Genomic DNA, 24,534 nt, shown 5'->3' on the forward strand with positions numbered 1-24,534 from the left:
ACAAGGTTAAAAAGTAATATTGTTTATTTCACATAGTCTATGTGTATTACCCTTTGTGAAAAGGTGTGGGCAAAAAGGAGGATTTTCCTTTAAATTTATGTTTTGCACTGCACTATGGGATTGCCTAGTCGAAGACTTTTGCCGAAATGCGTGGGCCAGGTATCTTTGTGGCACCTCGCACTTTGCGCTTTATTGTATGGAATGTAAAAAAAATAGCAAGTTGTTTCTGTGCCGGTTTGTGCCGTCTCCTGGATTTGCCCAAGAGAAAAGACTGTGAATTGAGGCAGGATTCCTGAGAGAAATATATATATATGTATGTATGGATGTATGTATAAACATACATTTATATTTTTTCAAGGCCGGTAGATGTGGTGATAAGATTAGTAATTCATTACTTACCTCTAGATGCTTATCTTCATCATATGTCAGTAGTGTATATTCTACACACATTACTATTGCAAGCTGTTGGTACACATTCAATATTGTGACATACCCCAAAATATTTACTCAGGTCTAATGTTTTATTTCTGATGACAATGTAGAGGTATCATTGAAAATGTTAAAATCAAATTTCCCTCTTTTCTACATTTCTACTTAGCAATGAAACTATTTATTTGAACTTTGAATCATTATGAGGAGCCTAACACAGATTTACAACTGACAGAATAATTTGGATCACCTTTCCCCATTTGACTTAGGTGGTGTGCCTGCTCCAGTTCTCAGGCTATCCTAATATTCTGAGGTACCAGTTTCTGAACTCTTGGCTCCCGGTATCACACAGGTTCTTGAGAGACCAAGGAACAAGGAAAGCTATACCAACCATTCTCTTCCTCACAAGGTGGGAAGGAAACACGGAGGCAGTAAATCAACAGATTAGCTGTACTGTGGCAAATTAATTGACTGATTCGCAAAGTGTTTGATAGGAATTGGTTTCACTTACTCTTGTAATAATCCTACTTTTCCTGGAGTTTGGGGGTAAGCCGGGGGTACTATGAGGGCAACCCATAGTAAAATATGTATAACTTAGAACCACAAATCGTTGCTTTATACATATGGTATTTACTTTTCAGTATTATTAAAAATTATTTCTTTGATGAAGGCACCAGGATTTGCACAATTGAAATCCAGCAGGGCAGCAGCGCAGCATACCAGATATTCTTTTGCCAATAAATCTACATAATAATAATAACTCGTCTGTGAATTTAGTTCTAAATACTACCTTAATGATATTTCTAAGTGCTGCACTTTACAGATGTTATTATTACCCAATGTATAGTATCCAATATGCCCACCCCAATAGAAAGTAAGATTGAATGAGCCTTACTGGGATTTGAACCTAAGACTACTACATTAGTCAGCCTCTGCAACTGTTCAGTTGACTAAACCGTCCTCCCAGTATCAGTGATGTCACTTCCTCTTTCAAGAACAAAAATATCACAAAAAAAAGGTCATGTGGACGGGGCTTCAAAATGTAAATTTAATTGCATGCAAATATTTTTCAAGATACACCCAATGCAAGACTGACTATCCTAAAAACAAAAAATAACCACTTTACATTTGGGGAAGAAATGTACGTTCCTTACAGTGGGTATACCAAATGATAACTGGCATTTCCAATTTGCATTACCAGCATCAATCAATCAAAAAGGGATGAGGATCCCAGAGCTAAGGATTTGCACGAGCATGAAGCATAACATGGTGGCCTCTCAACAATCTTCATGTCAGACTTGTTTGATCACGATTGTCAACAGAACAAATCCACCATCTTAGGCCAAAAGATCTTGACAAGTCGTAGGCACTTGACACACAAGAAGTGTTTTCTGGTGGTTCTTGACAACGCACAATCTTAGCTCACTCCAGAACAACTTATGGAAGCAGCAGCCAGTGTCTCCAGCAAAATGTTCTTCTCTGGTCGAGGAGGGGCATCTGACATCAGTGCTTCTTGGCAGGAAGTGTACAGGATAGAGATGTCAGGGTCTGACCGGGTAGAGAAGACAGGTCTGTTCCTTCAAGGAGCTGCTGTTTCCGATCAACACCAGCGGGACATTCTGATAGTGATGGATAATGCTGTCCACGTTGGTGAAAAACTGTACAAGGGAGAGAATTAGAGCGATTTGTGAGGTTGAATTGAAGTGAGCTACACACACTGGTGGATAAATCTCAGATGACTTAGTTTGCAAGTCTATTTATGCAATTCCCCTTCTGGGCATTGGTGTTACAACTGAAGGGTGGTGGAGGGAAGTCATGAGGGCACAATAACAACAGTTATATGGAGTAGAATGTCAGCAGGGGGCTTTGTGAGCCAGCAAATTATTTATTCTCCAGAAAGAAGTGACCTGGTCAGCCAGAAATGACAATTGTTAACCAAAATTAAATTTATAAACAGATAATTTCTGCATATGAATGTGCCTCATCGGAACACTTTAATTTTCTGCAGAGAGAAATATATTTCCCTAATCATAAAACAAATATATATGCAAGGCAAAAATATCTATGCTTTATCTTTTACTAAAATAAAATATACTAGAAAAATAAAATGATTTAAGTTTATAGAGAGCAACAATTCTGCACACAATATATTAAGGCACTTGCATGCATGTTTGTTCCTAAGAGGGAGTACCGAGGGTGTTAATTATTATGGGTGGGATTTTTGATTAAGTAGGATGCAATGGACTGAAAAATTATTTAAAGATTTTCCCTTTCTGTGCTTTGTTATAGGTGAGGTTGATTAATTAAGAGCCCACTACGAAGTGTGTCCTACTCGAAATACACTGGGCTATAAAGGAAATGGGCAATTTGTTACCCAATGGAATTCACTGTGAAATTGAACTCATATTGTCTGAAAATCAAAAGTATGGAAATTATTGATGATGACAAGAAATGATTTGAGGCATTCCAAAGTTTATAGAGCTTATTATTTTATCCCTTAAATGTGTGCGCCCTAGTTTACAGAAGCACGCCAAGAGTGGATGAGACAGCCCGTCCACAGTCAGGATCTCATTCACACTGCAAGAAAGACAAAAACATATGCTAACAATGAGGGGAAGCAGAGGAACAGAATACAAACAAATGGTCAACCAGCGAGAAGCATCTCAAGAAGATGCCTAATTCTAGGAAGGTAAATGGAAAGAGGGTATGTACATAACACTGATTTAACCCTTGAACAATATTGTATTGGGTTTTAGGACCTCAGAAACTCTGAAGATGCAAATAAAGTCAAAAAGGAAAACTTTTTTTAGGACTATTAACAAAGGCTAGAAAAGGCCGAAAAGACCTACGGGTGTGATAAAAAACATGTAAGTATATGGTGGAAGATCACGCATATCAAAGATTGATATTATGAAGATAGATAGAACCTGTTTTTCAGTTTAAAAAAGGCTTCCCGCTTTGGCAAGAGAAAAAAAGAAACTCATAAAAGGGTGCTTTCATTAGATGTGGTTGGATCCTGGACAACCTCATTTGGAACAGATTTGTAAATCAGAATTGAGGAATCAGAAGAGAAGAAGTAAAGCCATCCCTACTCCTACTCAGATGGCACTGAAAAAACTGTGAAAAACGTTGTCAATATTACTAGCCCAATTCATTTAATGGAATACTTGACGTTGTCTGGAAAAAGAGCTAGCAAAATGTTGCTTTTGCCACCAATCGTTCTTGAAAATCTGCAAAGAAATGCAGCACACCCTGTTGCGGTTCTTAGCTCCATTGCTAAGACCTACAGCCAGCCACCCTCTCCAGAAGAATCAACAAATGTCAATTCCTCCTGCTTGACTGCTCATTCTCTTGTCTTTATGGTCTTTCCTTCCTTGCCCAGAGTTCAGTGCCGCCCTAGTCAACTCACCAGACTCCTAAGAAATGTGAGGCTCACCTCCTCATGGTTCTTGCCCTCCTTGCCCAGGGCGTACTGCTGCTTCCCCTCCATGGAGCGGATGGGAATGTTGTAGATTCTTCCCTTGTAGAAGACCACCAGAGTGTAGGGCTGGTTGCAGCTCTGGCCAGAACTGTCTCTCACCATGAAGGCACCGTCCTACAAGAGAAATGAAGGTGAAGTTCAGAGGTGACCAAGCTGAACAACAAGGAAAAGGATGAGTTAGGAATAGGAATATTTTGAAAGAAGGAAGCAATGCATATGGAGGGCAGCAGAAGAACAGTAGGACAGCATAGATGCCGTTTCTTTAAATAGTGCCCCACTGCCAATTACTTACTCCTGTAGGACTGAAGAAAGGAACAGGACAGAAAAGGGATATATAGAATATAGACACAAAAGAGAGGTAGCATTGCCTGGCACTATACTGTCAGATGCAGCCCCAGAACCTTTATGGTTTGAGATTCAATTCACACCAACATCCTTGGACTCACACAAAGTTTTGTCAGTATTAATTTTTGTTTATAACTGTAGAGGCACGACTATTTCTGTGATTTTAAGGATATGAAAGAGGGCTGGCAGGAGCTGAGATTCTAGATTAGACCTGGCGAAATTCAAATTATGCCTGCATAATTTATGTCATTTTGGGAATGCCTTGTTACGCCTGTTATGCCAAATTCCTGAAATGCAGCCATTATGCCACTTCACATAATTATGCGCCATTGTTGGTAAAAAGTTGCAGCAAAACGTACCATTTTCTGTAAAGATTTACTGCGAACAACAGAACAGGAGCTGCTGCAGTTCACAGGGCTTTGTTTAAGTGGATCCTCGCACCATAAATTGACTCAAGTAAGCATTTTACGCTAAAATATTGCAGAAAATGATGGATTTGCATTCTGTATAATTACACCTAATTTTGCCGAAACTTTGCATAGTTATGTGAAAGCAAGTTACCCGAATTTTGCACACCTCTATTCTATATATTGCACATCAGGACCTTCTCAGGTCGCTATTAAGGGCAAGTCACTGATTTTGAAGGCGATTAGCAGCTTAAATAAAAATTATAACTCATTATGGCTTTTGCAGATCACAATCAAGACGAACTAACTCACCTCTCATGTGGTCAGTATCATCCACTAGAAATGAAGTGACAGTTCATCTTCAATACAATAAAACGTCTCTTTCAACTGAAGGACTGAACATTGTAATATTTGTCGACTGAACTTCATTGCCCTTTTCTGTCTATCTGATGGCTCGCATAAATAATTGTTAAGGAGCTGAAACACTATTATAGTTATAATATGCACACATGTTCCTAAATACTCTTCTACATAAGATGTAAAAACTCTCATTCGTTGAGGTAGTGCTTTTATAATAAATTTGGAATTATTAACTACGTGTGCCCTTCGTGAATGATGCAAAATGCACTCTAGGAGTTCAAGCCCACGAATAATGTTAAAAACATTTTTTATGAGGGACTCCTCCATAAATATGACTTTTCTTCCTAGTTTAACTAAGTTAATTTTCTTTTTTTATATATCTTTATTTGCATTTGTAGGGGAAAAAAGGAACAACCATTCAATAATATGACAGCATATAACTGAACAAATAGCTGAATAAAGGACATGTGCGTACATCTCCGACCTCAACAATAGAGTTACTGGCAGGTAAAGTAAATAGCTAGACTATTTGATGGTTGAGGTTGCTGGGAGGGAAATCATAGATTGTGAATATATAAGCAACTCTGCACCATAACTGCTGTCATGACTAGTGGGGGCTGCACTAGATATACGTATAGAGAACAACACATAACTGGAACTTAAACTGTTCTGCCTGGTGACATCCGAGGCAACCGCAGTGAGGTAGGACTGTCTGCAGGTGCCTGAGATGAATCAGATCTGTGGCATGGTGGGGGACCCGGTGCGCAGTGGGGACTGGCTTGAAAGGAGGAGGAACCCAATGAAGCTGCGTGTGTTGGACGTTTCTGGCTATACAAAGGAGAGCAGGGAGAGCTAACGGGAAATCCCAGGAAATCATCAGGCAGTGTGTGGTGTGTGGTGTCTGGTCATACGCCAGTTGTGCTGGAGTGCGGATGGGCGAGGTCTCTCCATGATGAGGGGAGGGACTCAGGGGAGGATGGATTCAGCTTAATTGATTACTTCATTAGGTATGTGTACCATAGCGGTAACTCCACCCTGTGTGATCTGTGGTCACAGATGAGGGCATCCACCTCCGCTATGGCCCAACAGAAAATTGTCTGTAGCCAGGAGTCAACTTGCGGCAGATTAGGGGCTTTCCATAACATGGCAATTAAGTGTTTAAACAGTGTCAGTGCTAGGTCTACAAACTTCAGATAATACTTGGTCTGTTTGGTTCACTTCGTGACCCCTAGTAGACAGAGTAGTGGTTCCTGGGACAGTAGGGTGTCAATTGCATTCGAGACATGGTCTAGCACTTGAGTCCAAATGAGCTGCAGTGGTGGCATTCCCATGTCATGTGAATGAATGTGGTGTCCTCATGGCTGAACCTCGAGCAGGTTGATGGTGTGTTTGGGAATATTTTGTGTAAACGGTGTGGCGTAAATTAGGTTTGGTGTAGATAGTTAAATTGTGTGAATTTCAAGGGGGCATTAAAGGAAACCCGCTTCACCTGTTCTAGGGCTATGGTCCACTGTTTGTCGGTCAAAACCCTGCTGAGGCAATTGTCCCACTTAGTTTTATTGTGGATGAAGGGTGAGCAGTTCTCCCCAAAAAGGGCCGCATAAAGCGCTGAGATGCTCCTTCGGCTAAGTCCATGAGTCAGCATACAGTGGAATCCCTTGTGTATTGGTGGTTCTGTGGAGCCCAATTTCCAGATCTCAACCACAACTGATCTAATGGCGTTGTGTGCAAGGAAGAGCCCTGCCTCCTAGTCAAATGTGTCTGTGAGGTCCTGGAAGGACAGTAACATTCCAACAGCTTATAAATCCCCTATAGGGTAAGTCCTGCTTCCCTCCACAGAATGCAAGTGTATGTTTGTAGGAGGTGTTTCAGTTTGTGTATGCTCCATAGTGGAAGCTGAGGCGTATATGGCAGCAGCATTTTTTTGGGTTGGATAAACCGACTGCAGACCTGTTTTGCAGTGTGCGCAAGCTTACCCAGTGGGTTGGATGGCAAGTCAGGTGAAAGGAGCTATTCCAATATATCACGGTCCCCAAGGTCTTCTTTAACCATATTGCCCTCAATCATGGCGTTACCAGCAATCCAGCGCATTGGGCAATGAAGCTGGGCTGCAGCAAAATAACGCTTCAAGTCTGGGACCACCAGTCCTCCCTCAAGCAGAGGACGTTGGAGTGTGGCAATGGAGACCCTCTTTTGGCCCGTCACCCACACAAGTTCTGTCACCAAGCTCCTTAAGGTCTTCAGATAGGATGAAGTAGGCATCACCGGTATTGCTGCAAAAAGGTTTAAAAATCATGGGAGAATTAAAATTTTGGTTATTGACACCCGTCTCATGGGAGAGAGGGGGTGTCATGTCCAGAACAGCAGAGAACGTCAGACCGAGTTTAAAGCTCTGCTTTGATTACCATCAAGGAAATCAGCGTCTGAGTGGTATACATTGACGCCAAGGTAGCATAAGGTCTTGAAGGACCAAGGGAGATGACCGTCTTTAGAGTACATACAGTGTGTCGGTTCAAGTGCACGGAGGGGGAAAATACATGACTTGCCCCAGTTAACTTTCAGGCCAGTTATTTCCCCAAAGCAGTCAAGAAGATTAAATAAGCCCGGTAGAATGTTTGTGTGGTCCCAAATATAGACCAATACATCGTCTGCATATAAGGATGTATGATCACTATTTGGGCCAACCTGGATACCCCACCCAGGTCCCTAGTGTCACAGCTGGGCTGTGAGGGAATCCATGTCCAGGGCGAAGAGCAATGTTGCGTCCATCTCCGAATAGGGAAGAAGCAGGAGATTCGGGTACCCGTACAAACTCATGCTTGATGGTGTGTACAGCAGCTTTATCCAACCTAGGAAGTTAGGGCCCATCATGTTGTGCTCCAGTACATGCAGGAGATATTGCCAATTGAGCGTGTCAAATGCTTTCTCGTAGTCCAGGGAGATCGCCACCATGTGGCCAACCCACCTGGACGCAGTCGGCGTATTTTAGAGTGTGTAGCTCTTTGAGGTAAAAAGCCACTCTGGTCTGGGTGTACAAGTACGCCTAGCATCAGCAGCAGTCTATTTGCAAGAATCTTGCTTAGCAGTTTATAATCAATGTTCAGCATTGATAGTGGCTGGTATGAGCTCACTTCAAGAGAGCCCCTACTCGGTTTGGGCAACACCACTATTAGGGCCTCACATAAGGAGCTGGGTAGTTCACCCCAGTGGTGTGCCTCTTAATACATTTCCAGTAGATAGGGAGCCACAGTAGCCCGGTAAGTGGCATAATATTTCACAGGAAACCCGTCCGTGCCAAGAGTTTTACCAGGGGACATTCAGCAGATCACCATATGGATCTCTTCTAGTTGAATGGTTTGCTCTATGTTTGCTGCCTGAAGTGGGATTAATCTAGGGAGTGGTAAATCCTCTAAGTAGGCCTGAAGTTGCGCTGGGTCAAGTTCAGGAGACGAGGAATACAATGCCTCATAGTAACGAGTGAAGGCTTTGTTAATTCCTGCCTGAGTGTTTTTTACTTGGGTTGTGGTGTCCTTTATCGCTCCAATAATGGTTCTAGGTGCTTCTGATCTCAATAGCCACGCTAGTGTGTGTCCCGGTTTATCATCCTCTATGTGTTGCTATGTGAAGTGGTACTTATAGTCTACATTGTAAAGGCATTTCAGGGCATCACGATGTTGGTGTCGTATGTCAAGCAGGAAGGGTTGTGCCTCATGGGACGAAATTGCCTCCTTTTTGAGGACACAGATGCGGTCTTCCAGTGTTGAAACAGTGCGTGTGAGAGAGGACTTAACACCCCATGTCGAGGCTATACAGTTGCCTCTCATGACCACTTTCATGGTATCCCATTCGACCCCTGCATTTTCCGTAAAGTATGTAGAGATATTAGTGCTGGGCTCTACCATGGACTTTCCTCCATCATCAACCCAGCCCATTGCATTACCCCCTCCACTTATTAGCACATAAATAAACACCCTTGGAACAAATACAAGTATGGAGTCTGTCAATTAATCCAAATTTGTATTCATTTAACAAGCTATAAACATTGCAATTCAACTGTGCAGTCATGTATACATAGGTATGACCTGTAGTGGGCAGCAGTAAACACAACAGGAGCCAGAGTGGGGCACAGAGATCTGAAAATAGTGTTGCCAAAGGGTACAGTACGTGGCCATAGAATATGGAAAATCGGGCTGCCATGTACAATGTCCAACACAAAACCGCAATGGAAAGTGAAGTTACAGTGTCTTACCTGTGTGTCAGGTTAAATGAGTGAATGAGTGAACTTCTGTTGTCCACATCTTCTTCCTCTGCCTCCTTTTCCTCACTGTCCATAGGCTCCACCGCTGCCACAAGACCTCCCCCAGGCTCATCTTCCTGCAGAAAAGGCACCTGGCGTCTCAAGGCCAGGTTGTGCAACATGCAACGATGATCTGGCACACCTTCTTGGGTGAGTAGTACAGGGATCCACCTGTCAGATGGAGGCACCGGAACCTGGCCTTCAGAAGGCCAAAAGTTCTTTCAATTATCCTCCTTGTTCGCCCATGTGCCTCATTGTAACATTCCTCTGCCCTTGTCCTGGCATTCCTCACTGGGGAAGTAGCCATGAGAGGTTAGGGTAACCAGAGTCACCGGCAAATATTCGAGGGATACCTGTTAGACAGACACTCACCCTTAGGGACAACCCCACACCAGTATCCCTACATCATCTTGGTGGGGACGATGGGCTCACCTATTTGCCACACCCGGTGCCTCTGGAGTTGAGACATCACATATGGAATGCTGCTATTCCTCAAGATGAAGACATTATGCACAGAGCCAGGATACTTGGCATTCGCATGGAAGATGTACTGGTCCACCAAACACACCATCTGCACATTCAGAGAGTGATAGCTTTTTCTATTCCTGAACACTTGTTCATTCCCCAGGACCAAGCAGTGGGCATGGAGCCCCCTCCAGGAGCAGTGGCGTAGTACCATCTTCTGGATGAGGGGCCCCACCTTCCCCGTCCCCCTGAGGTGCCTATGTGTTTTCAACCTGATGCCCCTGCAGTGTTCTCTCCGTATTGAGGCATAGGGTTTGGCCTATGTGTTATGGCCCAGTGGGCCACAGACTATTTTTGTGTAGACATTGTCTGTCCCTCATTTTGTTTATTTTGCATATATTGTACATACTGTTTATTTATTTATGAACGTATTGCTCAAAATTTCAAATATTACACTCATTTGACTCCATTCCTTTTATCCTTGCGTTATTCCTGAGAGTTAGGGGGTGTATATGTAATGTTGTTGCATGTGTTTGTGTGTATGATGTTAGGGGTGAGGGTGGGGGTGTTGCGTGTTGCGTGTTGCGTGTTGCGTGTGTGTGTCCCTCTCTTTTTCCTCCCCCCTCCCTTGTGTGCTAGGTGCAGTACTCACCATGTTCGTCGTCGCCGGCGTTGGTGCTCCTTGTATATGAGCAGATACACCAGCATGGGGAAGACCTGCAGCTCGGGCTCCATGGCGTTCTGGTTCTTCCTTGAGTGTCGAGAGGTGAGTGGTTTCCCTTTAAAGTACTGATTTCGCCGTGCTTTTGATGACATTGGTACCACCTCAGAAAAGCTGGTGGATGGAGTGGGCAGTACATTTTCTTCCGCTTGGCTGTTGGCGGTTACCGCCGCAGTGTTTGTTGGGATCGCCGTGGCAGTCAGAGTGTTAAAGTGGCTGTATGTGTTGGCGGTTTCCGCCGTGGTCATGATTCCATTTTTTTTATTGCCGGCCTGTTGGTGGTATTACCGCCGCTTTAACACCAACCGCCAGGGTTGTAATGAGGGCCATAATATGTCTATCTACAGACAAAACCTATAGAACATTTAAAAGATTATTCTGTGAGGGATGGCAATCAGCCTCCTTTCACCACAGGACTAGATCTACAGAGGTTAGAAAAAGACTTAGAATGTAAATTTGTGTTCATGTTTCCCTAATTTTGTTTTATATATAATTGATACTCATGTTTACTTAGGAAGCAGCTTTGTAATGTCTTACATTACATTTTAATGTGACTTTGAAAGAGGGTGTGTTTTTAAGAATGTATGTAACTGTCTTGCTGACAGTTACTTGTAACCAGTTCCCTACAACACAACTAAAGCTTTCAAAATCCCCTTGAACGTGAATGGCTTCATAATATAATGACATTAGCTCCCTCCTGAGATATCTGAAAGGGTTAATAGGTGCTACAACGTGGGTCCATTTAGTGATCCACAAACAGCCAAGTGACAGAATATCTGGATGCGACAAACTACTTTATCTCGACCCCAGCACTTGAAATTAAATCCCTGACATATCTCTCAATGCAGACCTTCTATATCACCCAAATGAAGCCATTCATGTCTTATTGATTGATTACTTTTTGTCATTTTATATAGCATGGATATGGACATTAGGCATCAGAGCTTTTTTTTAAATTATGTTTAATAACAAAGGTATCATCCATTGCGACACAATTATCAATTACATAGCATCTCTCGATTACAATACTGAATTGGACAGTAATCACAAACAACATCTTCATTAGGGGGTATCCCATGATTTGCCCATGATATTGGATATTGGTTTCTACTGGTGTATGCTCCAGTCAACCCCCTTTCATCATAGCAACAGTGAGAGGGTGAAGGTTGTCTCCACTGGCGGGCAATGGCTCTCTTTGCCACCAAACAAGCCACCTCTATAAAAGTATTTTCGGAGTTGGGTCCCTTAGTTCCTCCAGGAGACCCAGCAGTGCCACCCAGGGGCCCAAATCAACCGAACTATATAGCATCACCAAGATTTTGCAACCCACTCTGTCCCAAAAGGAGCATAGAGCCAGCTAGAAGTCAGTAGCAGGTAAAGAGCAACATTCACATGCAACCTGTGTTGATCGACTCATCTATTGTATGTGATGTGGGGACAGGTAGGTTGCATGGAAGTAGTCGGTTTGCTATGACACTGCCAACTCCCTCAGAGCCAGACATGTCTCCCTCCCAACATTGTCATCTAACTCCCCCGCCCAATCCTCCCATTTCAGCCAAAGAGAAGAGAACCCATCTGGGGCATTGATAATCTGTGAGCGACAGATCACCAATATTGCTTCCCTACCCAGGTGCCCCATGAAGGTATTGCCTCAAGGGGGTTGTGTTCGTGGTTTGGGTGTCTAGTGGGAGGTGAACCCACAAAGCATGCCACGGCTGGAGAAAGCTTAAAAATTGTGTATGGGATAGGGCATATTGGTCTCTTAAGTTTTGAAAGGACATCGAGGTTCCTCACGGTAAACATTACCCATGTACATAATACCAAACTAGTCCCATTGGGCAAAGCCTTTAAGGCTTAGGACCTGTTGGAGCCAGGCGCCCCACCACAAGCGTGTCAACTCTGTCAAGTGGCAGTCCCTTTGGATTAGGCGGAGTGCCGCTCTCCAGCAGAGCACCACTATTCGAGTGATGGATGGTGCCATTTGGGGCATTTGGCCTCTGTAGAGCAAAACAAGAAGCCTCTCAAACCCCAGATAATACCCACAAATGTCAGTCATACCAAGTCATACTAATGCCACCATCGGAAGAGATTTTCGCACTGAGGTAAATGCCACTTGATGTCGCCCGCCCATACAAAGGATGTCAACTTCGAGGTCAAGGAGCGGAACCACACCCGGAGGATTGGATAAGGAATGTTTGTTAAAATGTATAAATATCGGGGGAGGCACATAGTTTTAAAGATTGCAATATGTCTCAGTGGGTTATGAGTGAATCGGCTCCATCTGTGCAGGCTCCTGTCCAGAATCGAGGCCAGGGGTCAAAGGTTGAGGAACTAGTCCAAGTCTGGGAGGCATGAGGTATCCACACCTAGGTATACAAAGAAGTGCTGTCAGACTAGAATTTCAGGGCACCAGAGTCACCCTGCAGTCTCCCCAGTCACATCCACCAGTAGGGATTTATGTGCATTAACTTGTAGGCCAGAGGCCTCCCCATACAGACGGAGAATTTCCAGGCATCAAGGTCCAGAGCCTTGGGGGTTGCCAAGAAAGAGAAGCATTTTGTCAGCATATAGGGCTATCCGATCTTCAAACCCACCGTCCTGTCTCCAGCCCAGGATCTTAGCGTTGCAATGTATCTGGGGCATCAAAGCTTTTCACAAGAGAGCAGTTACCAAACAATCACAGCAGACATACTGTTAGAAATTGGGTCTTTGGTTGACAGTCAGGTTACCCCCTGTTCAGGCAAGGACCCTCACCAGGGTAAAAAAGAATCACTCTCAGCTAACCCCTGCTTACCCCCGTGGTAGCTTGGCAGAGCAGTAGACTTAACTTCAGAGTGCTAGGTGTAAAGTATTTGTACCAACACACACAGTAACTTAATGAAAACACTACAAAATGACACAATACCAGTTTAGAAAATAGGAAATATTTATCTAAACAAAACAAGACCAAAATGACAACAATCCGACATACACAAGTCAAGTTCTGGATTTTTAAAGATGAAACTCAAAAATAGCGCTTAGAAACACAAAATGCTTCAATGAGGTGTTAACACGGCGTTGTGACGGAGTCGTTCCCAACAAGCCGACACCAGCGGCGCCGTACATGGAGTCGCGTAGACCCCCAAGTACAGTACCTTTGGTGAAGAGTGAAAACAAGTCGATGCGTGAAGTCGGGGATCGTGGCGTCTGTGCGAAACGTTGAATCTGTGCACTTCGGCCGGTGTTGGTCACGACGTGGTGCAGTGACTTCCACGGAGTCGCTGACTTCAGCAGGGCTGCAGCGGTGTCGGGTCTGCGAAGGTCGTGGCGTTCCAGCGAAGATCACAGAGTCGGTTGCAAGCGCCGTCACCGGATTCAGCAGCGGCATCGGTCCAAAGTTGTCCGAAGTCGATTTCCTTGGATTTCCGCCAACTTTCCTTTCAAGGGCCCAGGGACTGGATAGGGCACCACTTGTCAGAGCAGGAGTCTCTCCTGAGACTCCAGGTGCTGGCAGAGAGAAGTCTTTGCTGTTCCTGAGACTTCATACAACAGGAGACAAGCTCTAAATCAAACCCTTAGAGATTTCTTCACAAGATGGAAGGCACACAAAGTCCAGTCTTTGCCCTCTTACTCTGGCAGAAGCAGCAACTGCAGGATAGCTCCACAAATCACAGTCACAGGCAGGGCATCACTTCTCCTCAGCTCTTCAGCTCTTCTCCAGGCAGAGGTTCCTCTTGATGTCCAGAAGTGATCTAAAGTCTGTGGTTTTGGGTGCCCTTCTCATACCCAATTTCTCTTTTGAAGTAGGCCTACTTCAAAGTAAAGTCTCTTTTGAATGTGAAATCCTGCTTTTCCCAGGCCAGGCCCCAGACACTCACCAGGGGGTCGGAGATGGCATTGTGTGAGGACAGGCGCAGCCTTTTTAGGTGTAAGTGACCACTCCTCCCCTCCCTCCTAGCACAGATGGCTCATCAGGAAATGCAGACTACACCCCAGCTCCCTTTGTGTCACTGTCTAGTGTGAGGTACAACCAGCCCAACTGTCAAATTGACCCAGACAGGGAATACACAAACAGGCAGAGTCACAAAAGTCGTATAAGCAAGAAAATGCTCACTTTCTACAAGTGGCATTTTCAAACACACAATCTTAAAATCAACTTTACTAAAATATGTATTTTTAAATTGTGAGTTCAGAGACCCCAAACTCCACATGTCCATCCGCTCCCAAAGGGAATCTACACTTTAATCAGATTTAAAGGTAGCCCCCATGTTAACCTTTGGGAAGGACAGGCCTTGCAACAGTGAAAAACGAATTTAGCAATATTTCACTGTCAGGACATATAAAACACATTACTATATGTCCCACCTTAACCATACACTGCACCCTGCCCTTGGGGTTCCCTAGGGCCTACCTTAGGGGCGCCTTACATGTAAGAAAAGAGAAGGTTTAGGCCTGGCAAGTGGGTACACTTGCCAAGTCGAATTTTCAGTTAAAAGTGCACACACAGGGCCGTATTTATACTCTGGTTGCGCCGAATTTGCGTCGTTTTTTTCGACGCAAATTCGACGCTAAACTAACGCCAACTAACGCCATATTTATACTATGGCGTTAGACGCTTCGGGCGCCAAAGTGCCCGGAGTGGGCGTCATTTTTTAGCGTGAACCCCTTCCTTGCGTTAATGATATGCAAGGGAGGCGTTCCCGTCTTAAAAAATGACTCCCAGGCCTTTACGTGGTATTTATACTCCCGGGCAAAAATGACGCCCGGGAGTGGGCGTGGCCAAAAACGGCGCTTTTGCGCCGCTTTTTAACGCCTGGGTCAGGCATGGCGTTAAGGGACAAGTAGGCTCAAAATGAGCCCAGAGGTGCCCTCCCCTGCCCCCAGGGACCCCCCCTGCCACCCTTGCCCACCCCAGGAGGACACCCAAGGACGGAGGGACCCATCCCATGGACATTAAGGTAAGTCCAGGTAAGTTTTTTTTTTTTTTTTTTTTGTGGCATAGGGGGGCCTGATTTGTGCCCCCCTACATGCCACTATGCCCAATGACCATGCCCAGGGGACATAAGTCCCCTGGGCATGGCCATTGGGCAAGGGGGCATGACTCCTATCTTTACAATGATAGGAGTCATGTTGATGGGGGATGGGCGTCGAAAAAAAATGGCGCAAGTCGGGTTACGACGATTTTTTCGACGTAACCTGACTTGCCCCATTTTAAGACGCCCATACGCCATTTTCCCCCTATGCCGGCGCTGTCTGGTGTACGTGGTTTTTTTCCACGCACACCAGGCAGCGCCGGTCTGATTGCGCCGTCTAACGCCATTCCATAAATACGGCGCCCGCATGGCGCTTCAGAATGACGTTAGACGGCGCAAAATTTTTTGACGCTAAACTGCGTTAGCGCAGTTTAGCGTCAAAAAGTATAAATATGGGCCACAGACTCTGCAATGGCAGGTCTGAGACATGATTACAGAGCTACTTATGTGGGTGGCACAACCAGTGCTGCAGGCCCACTAGTAGCATTTGATTTACAGGCTCTGACACCTCTAGTGCACTTTACTAGGGACTTACTAGTAAATCAAATATGCCAATCATGGATAAACCAATCACACGCAGCTTACACAGAGAGCATATGCACTTTAGCACTGGTAAGCAGTGGTTAAGTGCTCAGAGTTCAAAAGCCAACTGCAACAGGTCAGAAAAACAGTTAGGAGGCAGGAGGCACAAAGATTGGGGATGACCCTGCATAAGCAAAAAAGTCCAACACATACGTTATAGATACACCCTAGGTAGAATTAAAAGCAGGTAATTGAGAGTAATTAGGAGATATGTTGTACAAAAGTAGGCCTCTTAAACAATCATCTCAGGACTATATTTGAGATACTTATCGGAAAGATTAAAGCAGACATTTAAGAGCGAGTGGGAGCATAATGAACTTAATCTAAGTATCTTTCAAAGAGAAGAGGTTTGGGATCTTTTTTGAAGAGAGCATGGCACTTCTGCTCCCAAAACGAGTGCTCTGCCAAAACAGCCCTTCCAGAATACTCAAAGCAGTCCAGTGGAATTTCATGCTGCAGCTCACGAGCCATAACAAAGCACCTACAAAGCGCTTTGTGAGTCTACAGAACCGGAACAAGACTGCCAGTCTGTCCAATGGAAGGTTAGGCGGTACATGTAGTGAAAATCATACTACCCTGCCAACACCATATTAGATTTTCCAACCCCTCTTGTATTCTTAGGGCTCACCTTGTGGAAACGTTGAAGAATGCTTTCTGCTGTGTTGCGGTCACAATGTCCTCCATACCACAGTTTCCCCGAAACTCCAGGATCCTAGAAAACAAGATGGAGAGAGAACAACTGCATAACCTGATAGTACCTGAAACTTGAAACTATTGTTCTAGCAGTGGCGGCTCCGCCCCTTCCCCCCGCCAGCAGCAGCAGCTGAAAATCTTTTACAATAAAACTATAATAAACTATGTCTATTATTGTTTTATTGTAAAAGGGATGGAGTCATGAGTGTGCCAGGGACAGAGGGGGAGTGCACAGCACTCCCCTCAGTGCACATGGATGTTTGGCCAGCTGTCTTGGGCCAGCCAAACATACATGCGCACTGGGCTCTCTCCAACCCGGCACTGTGTTGCCAGGTCGGAGACAGCAGGCAGATGCTCCCAATCTGCCTGAAGAGCCAAGCTAGGGTGCTCCGGCCAATCCGAACGCTGCATTCATGCTGCCAGAAGCATGAAAGCAGCGTTAGGATTGGCCGTAGAGCAGGCTGGGAGCCTGTGGCTGCAAGTGGAGCCAGAAGTGGTGCGGCAAGGAACGTTTTTTCTTTTAAATTAAAAAATGTAATGTGCTTTGTGATTCTCCGCCCCCACCCCTACCTCCAGTCGCTGTCCTGCCCACTTACCACAGGGCAAGCCACGATTGTGTTATAAAGGTGTGATAGCTTCTGTATCCTGACTTGTATGTGGTTGAAAGTTTTTTGTGCATTGCCTAACAAAGCAATTGAATTACGGCTCAAAGCCATACTACTGCAAAGCACAATTGTCAATGTAATAGGCAGCAGCAGCCTTAGAGGCAGAAAGGGTGACATGAAATAAAAAAAATTAGGAAGTGTTGACCAATGAGGTCCGATTCACAAAGCCCTTTTATAACCAATGCAAAGTATACCCCCATAGGTTTTCTGTTAAGTTTGCAAACTTTGAAGGATTTTGCAGAAAAACTTGGCGATCCACATCAGCCAGTAGACAGATATTCCGAAAATAATATAATATAATGTAAAATGACAACTGCGGAATTAACTCTAGTTTTCTTTTTTCTCCTGAGGAAAAAATCATCTTTTTTCAGCATGGGTGGTAACACTTTCCTTCACTCTGAAGAAACTTCTACACTCCCATGAAATTTGAAGGTGAACCTTTCCAGTCTCACCATGGGAAAAAGATCACTGCGGCTCTGCAACTCGCTGGGTGCGAGGCACATAAAAAGTGTGAAACTGCGGGAAGCCTTACGCTCCCACATGAATGTAGTTTTACACTTTTTAGTAATTCACAAAACTTTCTAGGGGTACAACTGGATCTCTGCGATAATCACAGTTTCCCATGCACAATACTTGGAAGGTTTCCTGAATTTAATTTTCTTGGCCAGTGCTGATTTTTGAACGTTACACAATTTTAATGAATTGGGCACTGCCAAATGCCAGTACCTTTGCTCAATATTTTTGGTTTCTGTTTTTTCCTGGATGAAAATATTTAACCCTGTGAATAAACACCTTTTCCCTTCACCAAAAGTTTTGGAGGAGCTCCATTCCCTTCCAGCAGTGGATGGGGATTTTATCCTGCCCTTGCAAAAAGGAAACATCCAACCATTTCTCTGGTGGCAGAGAAGTGGAATGACGTTTTGTGAGTAGCTAGAAACTAATATGTTTGTGTGTCAATAAACTTTCAAAACTGAATATGCTTTGAATGTACATTTCACAACCCTTTGGGGAGAGTTATTACTTCGTAATATTGCACTGTTGTGGGTTAATATTATGCTGGAAGAACTTTATTTACAGCTTCTACGTCCTCTTTTTTTAATACAGTTGTAAATTCTACTATTTGTGCTCATAAAACTATATCACGAGACAAAAATGGCTTTGTGGCATTGGACGCTAAATGCTTCCAGGGTGGGAATGACCATAATCTAAGACTATGTGAGTGATCCATACATTTTGCATGACTACCCTGCCTCATGTGGTGCTTCCTTTCCCACCCATAATCCAAAATTTACGACAGTAGAAACTCCGTCAAACTAGTGGATTTTTCGACCGTCCTAAAGCATTTTTCATATCTACAATTTCACTTTTCCTTATTCTGTGAATTCAAGATGTGGAATTTAAATTCACAATTGCTTTTTGGGCACTTCAGTTACACGCAAAAACATTTTTTTAATCTGACCCCTTGGACACTAATTGTTGGACAAATGTATTTTTCTACGCAGGTGTTGTTCATTTCAAAATTGAAAGCTAAATCCTGAAGATGTGCACGTTACTGTTCTCGAACGGAATGTGTAAAAATGATCATTTTGTGTAAATTGGCAGTAATTAGTCAGCATATCTCATTGATGAGGACAAGACTACACCTTTTCCAAGAATCGCCTGTGTGAGGCACGAAGTGTTTCCAGGGACTGGATTTGTTTTGGTACATGCGGTAGAGGAACTGTCCCACTGCTGCCCCTGTAGATTAGCAATAATGTCAGATTTACCTCCAATCGTTGTTTAGGGATGTTTAATAAGAGGTGTTTCAGCTGCTGATCTCTGGGTTTCATAAAAAGAGCTAGCTCGCCAATTACTCTACAAAAAGATATTTCGAGCAGGGGCAAGGATGAGACCCTAGGGCGAGTTGAGGCGCTATTTCCTTCGAAGAGGCAAGGACTCCGATTTTTCGGGTTTAAACAGCCAAAGTTATGGAAAAGAGCTGCTCTGGCTTACATTTAAAATAAAACGTGTGTGCCCTGCTCTAAGCATGACCTTGTCAAGGATGGGTGGTGTTATCAGAAATGTGGTACAGCCAGACACAACTGTACCAAGATTGTTGTAGAAGTAAGTGTGAGATATCTGGTGAGAATGCAGATACCTCTGCCTGTGCGCACCCCAGAGAGACTGTGGCCTTGTCTGTCACCAGAGACAACTGAAGACAGAACAGCCTAGGCCTATAATTCGAATCCCATTCGTGACCTGTAACCTGTGCCCTTTCTTTAACTCCCTAAAGTAAGGACCCAGGGCAATAACCAACAAACCACAATGTCTCGCCACTTTGTCTCTTCCTGTAAGGTAACTTTCTCTAAATGGTGGTCCACTAGGCCCGGAGCCATGCCAGGTTTTGAGGATATCCATCCACATACCCGGAAGTTACATAAATGAATCTATGGGGAATCATTTGCACAAATCACCTACGAGGTAGAGGTAATTTATTGGTATGTTTTTCACCTGCTTATAGAGTAACTGTCACTACATATAGAAAAAAACAAGCCTGGCTGACAAGGTGTGTCAGACAACAATGGACCACAGTAAGCATCTTACAAAAGTGCATGATGCTTCATGACAGGGTCTCTTCTCACCCTGCTTTAATTCAGCAGTAGACAGAGGTGAACTCACGCTTAATGTGGAGTTCTTAGTCCAAGGGGAGCCTATTTTAAAACGTACTCCTACCCTGCCAGACGCCCATTGTGTTGGTGTACAGCAAGTTCGCAAATAAGATTTAAGCTGCCTAAGGCTGACCTACTAGCAGCTTATTCTTGTCATTTCATAGCAGCATTTAAAAAACAAAACGGCGAGTTATGTATGCCTGTTTCATACCTCAAAAAACCTAACTTGGGCTGCAGCATTTCATCAGGTCTAGGTGGGTCCCCTTACACCTACCATGACTACCTTTCTTGTTGGGTGTCCGGTTTGTGCCTAGCATATGAGTACTGTTACTAAAGTATACTGTTGATGTACTGATCTGGACCTCCTGCGGAGGTGTATGACAAAATGTGTCCTTGCCTGAAACTTGTAATTCGAACTTTAAAGATAAATAAAGGGAGACCGCCCAGGGTCGGTAGATTTCTATACAGTTGCCTGACCATCTGGTGCTTAATCCCTTGCATTAGTCAGGAAGACAGACTGCGCTAAGTAAAGTGAACACACCTTGCAAAACACTATTTATGCTCGCAAAGATGTTACCAAAGGGCCCCATGTGAGATAAATTACTTTTGTTAAAAGTCCAAAATCCAGAATCATTTGCATAGTCAGTGCTTATCCTGAAAACCTGACAGGGATCCAGCTGTCCTGGCCCACCTTTGGACACCCCTTCGGGAAAAATAATCGTCTCTTGGGCTTAATGGTTCAATGGAAATGCCAGAACAGACAACCCTCCTCATCTCATTCCAAAAGGTTTCATCCCAAGGAGGTAACAATTCTCGAAGTACTTCATCTGAGCACACTTCACGATGTCTCACCTCGGTGGAACCTCCAGCCACGTGCTCCCGACCTGGTGATTTGTGAGCTGCAAGAAAGCAGAGAACAGGGGCAGTTAATCATTACCTTCCAGTCACTTCAGTTGGTATTTAGAGTCTGATTCACAAAGCTATTTTCACACCAAAAAAATCGAAGCAAAAAATAGATATGAAAAGGAAAAATCTCCTAACTGACAAAATTGGGACAGGTGGGGTTACACACAAACATGGAATTTGTACACAGAGAAATGTGACTGTGGCTGAATTTCCATAAGAAGGATAATCTGTCTGTCTTTGGGCCTTCCTTGGGTGGTCCTCACGCAAAAGTTGGCAAACACATAGAAAAGTGCATAAAAGAGCATTCCTGTAGTACTACTTCCTATGACTCATAAATGCTTTTGTTACTCAGCTCATCACAAAATCGCACATTGGTGGGTGTTTGCCAAACATTTGCAAGTAGTTTCCCACCCTAAAGCACTTTCCAGTCTACCACTGTCAATGACTAGAGTTAGTGTCTGTTTAGACTGCAGATTTGGACCAAAGACATTGGCATGGAGAGGAAAGGATTTCTAGGGCTATTCTTCTTGTAGAGAAACAAAAATAAAGGTTTGCAAGTATGAATGCTCTTTAAATTCATATTTCCGAAAACGTACACCTGTTACGTTTACATTTGCTGATATAGTTAAATTGGTCTCTTGGGAGTCCTTGAGTGTCTCAAATAACTAGAAGAATCCCAGGAATTCTCTTTTAATTCTTGAAAAAGTGGAAATTTGCTCCAAACAATCATAGAAGCGAAAAATTGAAATCTTTTCCAGGGAACTGTGAATCGGACCTTAGTATTCTGAGATGGAATAGGTTTCATTTTTCTTGACTACCATCTACTCCCCACTGCCACAGGGATGCTCTTTTACTCTCACCTCAGCCCCTCATGGGTTCTGTGACCCTAAGGAGACCCACAGAAAATGAGAGTCCTATCCCATTTTAGGGGAATCTCTGCTAATACCCCCCGAACAACATGCCCCCTGCTAATCGCAATTTGACTCAATCCCTCACCTGGAGACAAAATCTATATTCTGTTGCAGAAACTGGTGGGCTGAGTCAGAAATCTAAATAGCAAGAACTCTTTTCCAAGAGAAGGAAGACCCTTCTTGCCACAGAACTGAGGCTTTCCTTTCTGGTTAAGAAGTTTCAAAAGAATTCTCGTATAGGCCAATTGTTGTCAAGCGCCCAATATAAAGAAGTTGTCAAACCAATTGTTCTGGCTATGCCTGACAGGCTTTTGGGTTTGTCAATGCTTGTTTTGTTTTGTCTTGGTTTTCATGAAAAATGTTTGTAGGGGTTGTTGGGCCCCTCAATATTTTGATCTCAAACACCACTGTGCTTTAGTAGTCACAGGCACTGAAGGGAACTACTTTTTGTGTGGATGTGCTCCTTGTGAAGGGACAGAATGCCGTCACTTACAGCGAAACTAGTCAATGGCTGAAGTGAGTGAACCCACTGGACGTGCTGTATGCTGTAGTGGGTGGAAGAAAAATGTGATTGACCCGATAACAGACCAAAGGATGACGTGGGCTGGCTGTAAGCCCCTGCAAGAAAGTGTATTATACATATCATTTTACTACACTCAAAAGAAAGTCCTCAAACTGCGGAGCCCAGTGCCTTATGAGTCCCTGGAGTTACAGTTTGGACGCCCTGCTTTGGCAATAGAGAGGGAATCTCTTCATTTAGGCCTCCATTATGACAATGGTGGTAAAAAACGCCTACCGCCGTGGCGAGAGCCGCCAAAAGACCATTGCCGCGGCTACCATCCATCTGCCATAATATGACCACAGCTGGATTTCCGCCACAAGAAGGGCGGAAATCCAGCTGTGGCCATACTGGCGGATGGCGGTAAGGTGGCACTGTTACCACCAGCAGCGCCACACCAGTAGACCACCGCCAGCCATATTATGAAAAATAATACGGCCTGGCAGTGTTCTGCTGGCGGGCGCTGCTGGCGGTAGCAGCACCCTGTCCCCTGCCAGAACACCCCCTAGATCCAGGTAAGTCGGGTTTCCGATGGGGGAGGAGGGGTGGAGGGTGTTGTGTGTGTGGGGTGTGTGCATGTATGTGTGAGTGTGTGAGTGAATGCGAGTGTGTGTTTAGTGTTGTTTGCATGCATGTATGAATGTGTGTGAGTGCGTGTTTGAATGTGTGTGAGTGCATGTATGAATGGAAATGTGAATGCATGTCTACGTGTATGTTTCGATGTGTGTGCATGAATAAATGCATGCATGTATGTATGTGTGGATGAGTGTGTGTCTGTGTGTGTGTGAATTGGGGGGGCGTGGATGTAGGGTGTTTGGGGGGGTGTCTGGAGAGTGTTGGGAAGGGGCATCCAATCAGTGACAGGGAAGGAATTCCCTGTCACTGATAGGGCCTACCGCAACGCCACGAAAACCGTGGTGGTAGGCAGGCTCATGATACCGCCAGTGGCACAATGGCAGCCGCCGGGCTGGAGATCCTTATCTCCAGCCCGGCGGCTGCTACCGCCATGGTGGTCGGAGTGGTACATTGGTGGATTGACTTCAGCCAATCCGCCAATGTCATAATGTGGCGGTAAGAACCGCCAGCCTGTTGGCAGTACTACCACTACATTAGCTCCGACCGCCGGGGTCATAATGACCCCCTTAGTGTTTAAAGTGTTTAAAACGTGGTCTGTACTCATATTGTATGTCTTTCAATGTTATACTTTGAGTAGCTTTGTAAGACCAAAAACTCTCTGTGAGAGGCTTGCACCCTTCATAAATTACCACGTAATGATACTAACATCCCATTCCTGTAGAGAGGAGAAGACATAGAGAACAATGAAATAAAATGTTGGATGAATTACTCAATTGATGGCAAACAGACTCAGCAACTTCCTTGCAGGCGGAGTGAGAGATATCACTTGTACTACCTCCCCCATAGGAAATCTTCCCAGTGACAAACATAGACCCACAAAATACAATAGGAAAATGAATGGGCCTCCAAGGGGTAATGTGCCACCCAAAGGAGGAATCCACATTTTATCTATAGGCATCCCCTTTCTGCATTACATAAACAGGGAGAAATATACATGGTTAACTCGCTGATGAAACACTGCTGGCTATATAAAACACAAGCATGGCCAATTGCCAAAGCCAAAAGCTCTTGCATATGCTCTTGGCTTTGGCATTCTCGCAAATGCTCTTGGCTTTGGCAATCTTGCATATGCTCTTGGCTTTGGCAATCCATTTTAGCCATTTGCACACCAGTGTGGTTGCTGTGCATTTTGGCTAAAGGTTGGTGTGGTGGGGTAGTTCGGGGTAGATTGGAATGGAGTAGATTGGAGTGAGATAGATCATCATAGAGCGGGATGGGTTATAGTTGATGAGAGTGGGGTGCAGTAGATTGGGGTAGAGTGGAGTGAGCTAGATTGGAGTGAGCTAGATTGGGGTAGACTGTAGCGCAAGAGTGGGGTAGATTGAAGTGGAGTAGGGTGGGATAGCTTGGAGATGAGTGGGGCACAGTGGAGTGGGGTGAGGTGGGGAGTGTGGTGGATTTGGGTAGAGAGGAGTGA

General features: G+C 44.4%; 1 protein-coding gene across 1 annotated transcript in view; it reads right to left on the bottom strand.

Moving 5' to 3' along the window:
• Positions 1–1,455: 1,455 nt before the first annotated feature.
• Positions 1,456–24,534, bottom strand: part of SH2D6 (SH2 domain containing 6) — a 42,183-nt gene continuing 19,104 nt past the window's right edge. Inside the window, exons 3-6 of the mRNA XM_069215477.1 lie at positions 20,958–21,004; positions 16,728–16,811; positions 3,866–4,024; positions 1,456–2,087 (exon numbers count right to left, since the gene is read on the bottom strand). Coding sequence (XP_069071578.1) covers positions 1,971–2,087; positions 3,866–4,012 — 264 coding nt within the window. The 5' untranslated portion in view covers positions 4,013–4,024; positions 16,728–16,811; positions 20,958–21,004 and the 3' untranslated portion in view covers positions 1,456–1,970. The remainder of the gene's footprint in view (positions 2,088–3,865; positions 4,025–16,727; positions 16,812–20,957; positions 21,005–24,534) is intronic.

This window comes from Pleurodeles waltl, chromosome 11 (genome assembly GCF_031143425.1).
Source record: "Pleurodeles waltl isolate 20211129_DDA chromosome 11, aPleWal1.hap1.20221129, whole genome shotgun sequence".
Classification (NCBI taxonomy): domain Eukaryota; kingdom Metazoa; phylum Chordata; class Amphibia; order Caudata; family Salamandridae; genus Pleurodeles; species Pleurodeles waltl.